The sequence below is a fragment of the Phaseolus vulgaris genome, chromosome 10 (assembly GCF_000499845.2).
Source record: "Phaseolus vulgaris cultivar G19833 chromosome 10, P. vulgaris v2.0, whole genome shotgun sequence".
Classification (NCBI taxonomy): Eukaryota; Viridiplantae; Streptophyta; class Magnoliopsida; order Fabales; family Fabaceae; genus Phaseolus; species Phaseolus vulgaris.
The window spans coordinates 31297186-31306790 of NC_023750.2; the positions used below are offsets into that span (position 1 = coordinate 31297186).

The 9605-nt window shown below is 41.4% G+C and overlaps 2 protein-coding genes across 2 annotated transcripts; one reads left to right on the forward strand and one right to left on the reverse strand.

Moving 5' to 3' along the window:
* Positions 1 to 553: 553 nt before the first annotated feature.
* On the reverse strand, positions 554 to 1939 carry LOC137818271 (protein transport protein Sec61 subunit beta-like). Its single transcript, XM_068621578.1, has 2 exons — positions 1789 to 1939; positions 554 to 947 (listed from the first exon to the last, which is right to left on the reverse strand). Exon 2 carries the CDS (start codon positions 942 to 944, stop codon positions 696 to 698), a length of 249 nt encoding a protein of 82 aa, XP_068477679.1. The 5' UTR covers positions 945 to 947; positions 1789 to 1939; the 3' UTR covers positions 554 to 695.
* A 1950-nt stretch (positions 1940 to 3889) lies between these two features.
* Positions 3890 to 5203, forward strand: LOC137817901 (uncharacterized). The gene has a single exon (XM_068621126.1). It carries the CDS (start codon positions 3890 to 3892, stop codon positions 5201 to 5203), a length of 1314 nt encoding a protein of 437 aa, XP_068477227.1.
* The last annotated feature ends 4402 nt before the right edge of the window (positions 5204 to 9605 follow it).

Here is a 9605-nt window from a genome sequence, read left to right on the forward strand (position 1 = left end):
TTTAGGTGGAAGAACAAAATCAACTTTTATTTAGTAAATTAAGAAAAATAAGTAAGAAAAAGAAAAAAAAAGTTGTTACGAAATTTGAGAGTAACTCAATTTTTTTTTGTTCTCAAACATAAAATCAACTTTTAGAAAAATAATCATAAACGACATCTAGATATATAAAATAAAAAAGAAAACAGTTTCTTTTTGGTAAATTTAAACAAATATTCTCAGACACACTAGATAATTCTCAAACAGATTGTTCCCACAAAAACAGCTGAAATCCAAAATTTCAGAGTTAGAGCAAGTTAGCTCCTTGGAGATGCATGCTGCCAGAAACCAGTCCAAGTCATTATTACAAGAGTAACACCTTCAGCCTCGTAAATTTGAATAAAAGGTCTGTAAAATCTAGAAACTATGCATGGATTTCTTACTGATCAACGGAGAACAAAATATAAAAGTTAACCTGGTTAGAAATAAATCTACAGCATAACTTTTAATACTTCAATTTTCATCTCAGTTATGCGCCTGAAATTAAAACACATCACCAATTGAAAAAACGAAAAGATGTAACAAAATACTTCTTACTACCAAAGTATTTAAACAGTTTTTACATTTAAAAATGAATACAAAAGCAAGGAAAAGATTTGAGTCTGTTTCATAAGAGAGACTGTGTATTAAAAATCCAAAAATGGACCTAAATCTTTTCTCTAAGCCTCCCTACGCACAAAATACAGCTTGCCCATCACATGAAGGACGGCAACAAATGCTATAAAGCCAATGCTCATTACAAGAACCACATTTGGGGAGATCTTGAGTCCAGGAGCATCATCAGTGTAAAATTGGAGCATATTTCCAGCCGCTCCTCCAGAGGCCCCACCACTGGTTGTTCTCCTTCTCCTCATGTTTGCAGTAGCTGCTGCACTTCCTCTTGGGGGAGCTGTTCCACCTAAAGCCATTTTCTGAGACACACGTTTCATACATACATTAGGAATCTTAAATAAAAAAACAAAATACAAAACCTCAAATCAACTACTTCAACTAAATCTTCTCACAGCTAACTCAGTCGCCCCTCCAGAACAAATCGGAACTCAAGTTAGTTAGATATCGAAAGAAAATGTCAAGAACTCAACTCTAAAATGAATGAAAAAGCAATGTATCTCTAATTCAAATTCAATATTTGACATGTATACATTTAATTTTAACAACCATCTCTTCAAAGTCATTCATTTATGCTTCACCAAAGTAATTCACAGAGTAAAAGCTTGCATCAAAGGTCAATATAGAGATTACTGAGATGAAACAGTAATCCTGATAGAAGAACAACGCTAAAAGCATTTATGAAAATGCATCCAAAAACTGCATCTGCCTTTTTCTTTTAAAAAACCGCATCCAAAACTACATCACCCAACAGTACTAATAAAATTAGGATTCCAGATCTGCAGACTCTAATCTTCTCTACATCACAAACCTACCCAGAACCCAAAAACAAAAACGATCTATTTTCCCGATCCATGTACCCCTCTATTAACCAATCATAAAAACTAAAACCTAAAAATCGATGTATCCCTCTGGTACAACAGAAGGCAAAACGAAATTGGATCCATAACATCACAGTTAACACTAACAGTTAACAAATGGAACAATTCAAAACGTGAAAATAAATACTACATTCACATTTATAAAAATTAAACGACACACAAAAGAAAGCATCGAAGTATAACAGTTGAAGGATACACAAAATCAATTTCAAAACCCTAACATTTAAAAGAAAAAGCTCATATATATTATCAGCAATACTACCTGGAAATAAAGAAACCTTGGAAGGAATTTCCGGTGACTGGTGTTGGTGGTTGCTGCAGATTTGAGAGAAAAACTCGCCGGAGATATAGAGCTACGGCCACCAACTCGTTTCACGTTACCACTGTGTGGCCTTACAATAATATATATATATATATATATATATATATATATATATATATATATATATAGAAGCAGAAATTTGACTTTGCTTAGTCCACGTCAAAACAACCAATAACATTATGCCATGTCACCATGTTTTGCTGATTATTGATATCTTCTAATAAAAATTTCGTTTTGAGCCATCTAATTGTTTCTGAAATATTTTTAAAAGGGAGAAAAAATAGATATATGAGAGGGATTTTAATTTAAAACAATTAACGTATAATAACATTTTTTTGAAAGAAACAAAAAATAGTAAAAGAAATAAGGGAAAACTTCAACGGAAGCAAGAAATAATTGCATTAATAACAGACAAATTACATTCTTATCTCCTTATTTATTTAAGAGTCAATCCTCCTAGATAAGGAAACAAAATATGTTAATTTAGAAGATTACGAATATATTTTATCTTAATCGGAATTTATGAAGACAATGTTATCCTAATAAAATAATATTAAATAATTTCTTAAAAATGATAAGTTAAGATATTGAATAAGAAGTTATTCACAAAATACAACTAATCGATTACTGAAAAAAGAATATATTTATTGTATTGGAAAAAGTGTTTAGTAGCTCGATCTCGATATATTGGGTGAGTAGGTCAGCTTGGCTATTGAGTCATGAGTTGGGTCCAGTTTAGTTGGTAAATCTGTTGTGACATATTATATGATCACTAGTAAAGGGTATTTTTGAACTTAGGGGTACGCATAACACATGTGGTGCCTAGGTCAAGTAAATGTTTCTTTTAACTTGAGTACATGTGTTTTAGGACACATAATGATTAAGTTGCATGCATGACCAATGATTAAGTTGCACCATGAGTAGGGTGCTCACGTGGGCAGAGTATTCCCCTGATGTTGGTGGTTGTTCTGTTATTATTTTATGCTCTCTTTAGAGATAAGATGATGCGGACATCCAAACACTGGGACCAAATACAAAGTATCAACCTAACCACTGGGACAAATGATCATTCTTGAAATATAAGGATTGTAGTATCGTCTTATTTTCTTACAAACAAGAAAAGACCTTTGTAATTTATACACTGTTGAAACTCAGATTAGGGGGACGAATATTTTGACAATTTTAGAGAGTGTTTCTCTGTTAGGGTTTTTCCCTGTATCTTGCGATCTTATCAAGAATCCACCAATTCTTGTGGCGATCATCCTTAGGCTTATCAAACTTTGTTTGTGGCGCCTTCCTTTATCCAGGTTTTTATTGTTACTGTTTTGAATTTATTCTGTTCCGTAACCCTAAATTCCCAATTTTATTGTCATTTCTATTTGGATTCATATCAGTAGGTATTCAGAGCAAAGGTTTGAGTCATAATATAATTGTGCATCCTGTATTTTTTTTTCCCCTCATTACTGTTCACGGGGTACTGTTCACGGTACTGTTCATTTTTTTAATTTTTTTTTAAAAAAAAAGCAGAAATAGAAAAAAAAGGAAAAAAGAAAGAAGAAGAAATAGAAGAAAAAAAGAAAAGAAAAGAAATAAAAAAGGGAAGAAGAAGAGGAAAACAGAAATAGAAAAAAAAAACAAGAGGAAAACAGAAAAAAAAAATAGTTCTTAGTCAGTGCATACTTTGTGTTTGTTAAAAGTTCTAAAAGTGTCCTGTCTACATATTTTATTTTCTCTATATATTGTTTTTGCTTGCTGTTTTTTAATTGTCTTGCTTGTTTGTTGATAGTGAAATTATTCTTCACTATTTTGTTCTTTACTATTATTTTTAATTGATTCTGATTGCTACTTTTGAAAGTGATTCTGGATTATTGATTGTTTGATTCTTGTAAGAACCTTAAGTAGAGAAAGAGTGGTAAAAGGCAGTGTGATCATTAGGAAAAAAAAAAGCCTTATTGTGTGAAACACGAGTGTTGAGTGTAAACACGTGAGAAAGTGGTGTGAGGCCCAAACTTATTGTTATTTGTAATCTGTTTACTTGAGCATGGCAGGGGAACCGTCAGATAGTGGACTGTCTCAACTACAGATGCAAGCCTTAACACAACACTTGGAAAGGATAATGAAACAACAAAGTGATGGACTCCATGAGAGGTTGGATCAAATGGAGCAAGCACAACAAGTAAATCCAGAAAATAGAGGAGGAGATAGGAGGAGGAGAAAAGAAAATGACGGAGAACAAAGAACTCTGAGAATTGATGGAATAAAATTAAATATTCCCACATTCAATGGGAAAAGTGATCCTGATGCTTACTTGGAGTGGGAAATTAAAGTGGAGAATGTGTTTGCTTGCAATGAGTATAATGAGGAGCAGAAGATGAAGTTGGCAGCAACTGAATTTTCACATTATGCCTTAACTTGGTGGAATAAATACCAAAGGGAGATAATTAGATATGAGGAACCCATGGTGAATACTTGGACAGAAATGAAAAGGATTATGAGGAAGAGATATATTCCAACAAGCTACAATAGGGATTTGCAACTCAAACTTCAAAGAATGACTCAAGGAAATAAAAGTGTGGAAGAGTATTTTAAAGAGATAGAGGTAACCATGATTAGAGCTGGAAAGAATGAAGAAAACAAAGCAATCATGGCAAGATTTTTGAATGGATTGAATCATGATATTAGGGATGTTGTGGAGTTGCAAGAGTATGTTGACATGAAAGAGTTGTTGCACAAGGCTAACCAAGTAGAACAACAACTCAAGAGGAAGGGAATCATGAGGAGTTCTAACAATAATAAAAATTTCTATTGGAAGGATAAGGCGATGAAGGATAAAGGAGTTCCCTCAAGTTCAGTCACTTCTTCAAGTGGGAAGTCACCTCATAGATATAGTAACTCACCACCTAAAAGGAAAACAAGTGAGGTAAAATGTTTCAAATGCTTGGGAAAAGGACATTATGCTTCAGAATGTCCAACAAAAAAGAATATGATCAATTTATTAAAGACACAAATAGTCAGTGAACCTTCAAGTGAAGAAGAGAAGGAAGAGGTAGAGGTGGAGTTGGATACATTGGAGGGTGATTTGTTGATGATTCGAAGGCTTTTAGGAAGCAAAATGCAAGTTTTGGACCAAACCCAATGGGAAAATATTTTCCATACTAGATGTTCCACTCAAGGGAAAATATGTTCACTCATAGTTGATGGAGAAAGTTGCACCAATGTAGCTAGCTCAAGACTAGTTACCAAATTGAATTTGGAGACAAAACCGCACCCAAGGCCATACAAGCTTCAATGGCTTAGTGAAGATGGAGAGATGACAGTGAGTAAGCAAGTGGAGGTGAACCTATCCATAGGATAATATAATGACAATGTCTTGTGTGATGTGGTTCCAATGGAGGCAACTCACATTTTGTTAGGGAGGTCGTGGCAGTTTGACACCAAGGCTATTCATGATGGTTTCACCAATAAAATCTCTTTCATGCAGAATAATAAGAAGATCATTCTCAAACCCTTATCTCCTAGAGAGGTGTGTGAGGATCAAATCAAATTGAGAGAAAAGAGAGTCCAAGAGAAAAGAGAGATGAGTGAAACACCTAAACAGAGTAAGAGTGAAACACTTAAAAAGAGAGAAACACATGAGAGAAAAATGAGTGGATTACTGAAAGTGAATGAAGTGAAGAAGTTGCTACTTTCTAGCAAACCTCTTTATTTACCTTATTGCAAAAACAACACTTTGGTTGCTGACCATTCTAACCAAATTAATTTTCTTCCTAGTGTTGATTCTGTTTTGCAGGAAATCCAAACTCAAATTGAAGAATTGATGAACAAAGGATGGGTACAAGAGACCATGAGCCCATGTGCTGTTCCAGTAATTTTGGTGCCTAAAAATGATGGTTATTGGAGGATGTGCACAGATTGTAGAGCACTCAATAACATTACCATAAAGTATATACACCTTATTCCCAGGTTAGATGATTTATTGGATGAATTGTATGGTGTTTGTATATTTTCAAAAATTGACTTAAGAAGTGGTTGCCATCAAATTAGGATTAGGAATGAGAATGAATGGAAAACTGTCTTTACAACAAAATATGGATTGTATGACTGGCGTGTGTTACTATTTGGGCTAACAAATGCCTCAAGCACTTTTATGAGATTAATGAACTATGTTTTGAGAGAATTTTTGGGAAATTTTTTTGTGGTGTATTTTGATGACATCTTGATCTATAGCACTAGTTTGGAATTACATGAGGAACATTTGTGTGTTGTTTTAAATATTCTTAGAACAAAAAAGTTGTATGCTAATCTTGAGAAATGCACATTTTGTACTGAACAAATTGCATTCTTGTGTTTTGTGGTAAGTACCAAAGGAGTTCATGTAGATTATGAAAAGGTGATGGCTATCTGATCCGGTCGGCGGTCGGTTGTCGGTGACGTCAGCAGTAGATAGCCACGTGGACCACTCTTAGTTGCACACGTGGGCCAGAGAAGCTGATGTGTGGTGTGTCGTTGAGAGGGTTACCCGGGGGTGATCGGTGTTAAGGTGGTGGTCGGTGGTCAGAAGGGATGCACGATCATCGTTTAGGTAAGACGATCGGTCGTCGCGCCATGCACAGGCAAGCTAGGAGCGAGAGGCAATTCCCAGCGAGAGTGTTGCGTATGAGTCTCGTGCGGCAGAGTAGTGGAAGAAGGAGAAGATCAGGTGCTTCATAGTACTGCGCACGAGAGTGGCCTAAGGGAGCTAGCATCCAGTCGGTGGTTGGGGCTCTCTAACCCATAACGTGCATGGAGCAATGCAAGGGCGATCGCGCACACAGTAGGTAACACCTAGTACGTGCGCTAGCCAGGCCACACCTGGTATTCACACTGAGGTTGTACGAGACATCCAGCGAAAGAAACATGCGAAGTTACTTCGTATGTGAATAACTTAGGCGTGCCGCAGGGTATATAAAGGCATTCCACGCTCATGCAGAGGTAAGATTTCATTCGTGCAAGTTACCCGTTAACACAGAGAGAGAGCGTGAGAATCACAGAGTGCACACGAGTCTCCCAGAGATTCCTCGTACTTAGTTCTTTGGTGGTTTTGTGTGGCTGACTTGAGCGTCAGAGTGCAATCGGCCGCTAGAGGCGCCGTTTGTTGTGTTTCGCAGGTACGCTTGGGGTTCTTTGAGGAAGCGCTTGGAACGTGTTTGCGGAAGGCATAAGTTTGACGTGGCGAGTCCTTTGACAATCAAGTCACCGGCAAGATCATTTGGCGCCCACCGTGGGGCCCGTGTGAGTTTGTGATCCCATCCACCATGCTGCTAGTTTTCGTCGTTTGTTCTTGAGATTCTTGCTGAGAAAATGAGGCAGACAAGGCAAACTTCACCCACGCCATCAGCTGAAGAGGGAGCTGTGACAATGGCGCAAGTCTTGGAAATGATGCGAGCGCTGCAAGATGATGTGGCGGCATCAAGAATGGAGCAAGAAAGGATGCAAGCAGATTTGACTGCATCCCAGGGAAGGAATGAAGAGCTGGATCACGTTAACAAAGAATTGCGCAAGACTTTGCAGGCGCAGAAGGAGCGGGTGGCGGAAGAGAGAGTGGCGCCGCCACCGTCTCCCCCCAGGGCTTTCCCCATGCCATTCTCATATGAGATCATGGGTGCAGTGGTGCCATCAGGCTTGGTGGGGGTGAAAGCCTCGTTTACAGGGGTGGAGGACCCAGAAACGCATCTGACAGCGTTTCACACCCAGATGATGCTTTCTGGGGGCTCAGACGCGGTGTACTGCAAACTGTTCATGAGCACATTGAGTGGGATCGCTTTGGAGTGGTTCGTGAGCCTACCAGATGGCCACATCACTTCGTTTCAGCAGTTCTCGAAGCTGTTCATGGAGCAGTATATCGTCAACAGGGCACCCCCAGTGGTGTCGTACGACCTGTTCGACGTGCGCCAGAACCAGGGCGAGTCCCTCCGGGACTACCTTAGCCGTTTTGGGGCTCAGGTGGTGAGGCTGCCCAGCAAAGATGAGGATATGCTGGTACATGCGTTCAAGAAAGGGGTTCTGGCGGGCCCTTTCAGTGAATCTTTGATCAGGAACCGCCCCAGCACCTTCGCGGAGATTAGGCGTCGTGCTGTGGCGCACATCGTGGCAGAAACAGCTGTTTCTGAGAAGAGGGAAAGCGCGATCCCGGCCAAATCGCGCGCAGGCCCGAATAGGTCTCAGCAGCCAATGAGGGTGCACGAGGCCAAAGAAGGAAAGAGGGCCCAGGGAAAGCCCCGCCCTTATGAACCTAGGACTGGCCAGGGTAGGGGCGCGCGAGGGAGAGCAACACACCCCCTAGATTCGACTTTGTGGTGGAATTGGCGGAGCTGATCGCCATTCCAGCCATAGCGGCACGTCTGCGAGCACCGGAGAAGACTGACAAGGTGCTGGGACGAAAAAAGAACGTGTGGTGTGAGTTTCACCAGGCCTATGGCCACTCACTCCACACTTGCTTGGCGTTAGGACACCAACTCGCGGAGTTGGTGAAAAGTGGTTTCCTGAGCAATTACTTGCGGGAGAAGCAAGGTGATCGGGCGTCGGGACCACCAGCGGAGGATCCGCAGCACGAAGTGCCGGTGCACGGGGAGGTGCACACGATTGCGGGAGGCTTCTCTGGAGGAGGATGTACGACCTCTCAGAGGAAGAGGTACGCACGCTCGGTGATGGCGGTCGACTCGGTGGAAGAAGATCGCTCCCCCGACGTTGACATCACCTTCACCAAGGCGGATCTCCAGGACGTTGTGCCACACGACAACGATCCTATTGTTATCTCCCTCGTCACGGCAGGGAGAAAAGTGCACAGGGTCCTTGTAGACCAAGGAAGCTCGGCGGACGTGATGTTTTGGCCGACGTTCAACAAGCTACAGCTACCCCTCGATTATCTAAGGCCACACCCGGGGTGCTTATATGGTTTCGCAGGGGACCAAGTGGAGGTGCGAGGCTACATCGAGCTGAGAACCACGTTTACCGATGGGGCCGGGGCTCGCACCGAGAAGATCAAGTACCTAGTGGTGAATGCCCCATCTACCTACAACATACTGTTGGGAAGACCGACTCTCAACAGGTTGGGTGCCGTACCGTCGACGAGGCACATGAAGTTGAAGCTGCCATCGATGGAGGGGGTAGTGAACACCATCAAGTCGGACCAGAAGGAAGCTAGGCGCTGCTATGAGAACAACCTCAAGCAACAGAGAAGCGTGTGCTATGTCACCATGACACCACCGCCGGGTGCAGGCGAGAGGCGATCGGGAGTGGAGGTGGTAAGGGGCATCTGGAGATGGAGGAAGCAGTGTTGGGGGGCTCGGGGATGACCCCAGCTGAAACTGAGGAAGACAGCATGATCACTCCTCGCGAGTCCGGAATCGCGAGGGCGGTCATCACCAGTGAATGGAGGTCCCACCCTGTTGAGGGGTGGGTGGAGATGGAGATCCAAGAAAAGAGGTTTAAGCTGGGGGGATCGCTCAGCGACGACACGCGAAGACAGATCGCCGAGGTGATTGAGAGGCATCTGGACGCGTTTGCGTGGTCAGCCTCGGACATGCCAGGCATTGACCTGGACTTCCTCTGCCATCGTCTTGCAATGGACCCCCAGATCCGACCGGTGCGCCAAAGGAGGAGGAAGTTCAATGAGGAAAGAAGGCAGGTAATCCACGAAGAGACCCGCAAACTCTTGGCCGCGGGGCACATCAGAGAAATCCAGTACCCAGAATGGCTGGCTAATGTGGTACTGGTGA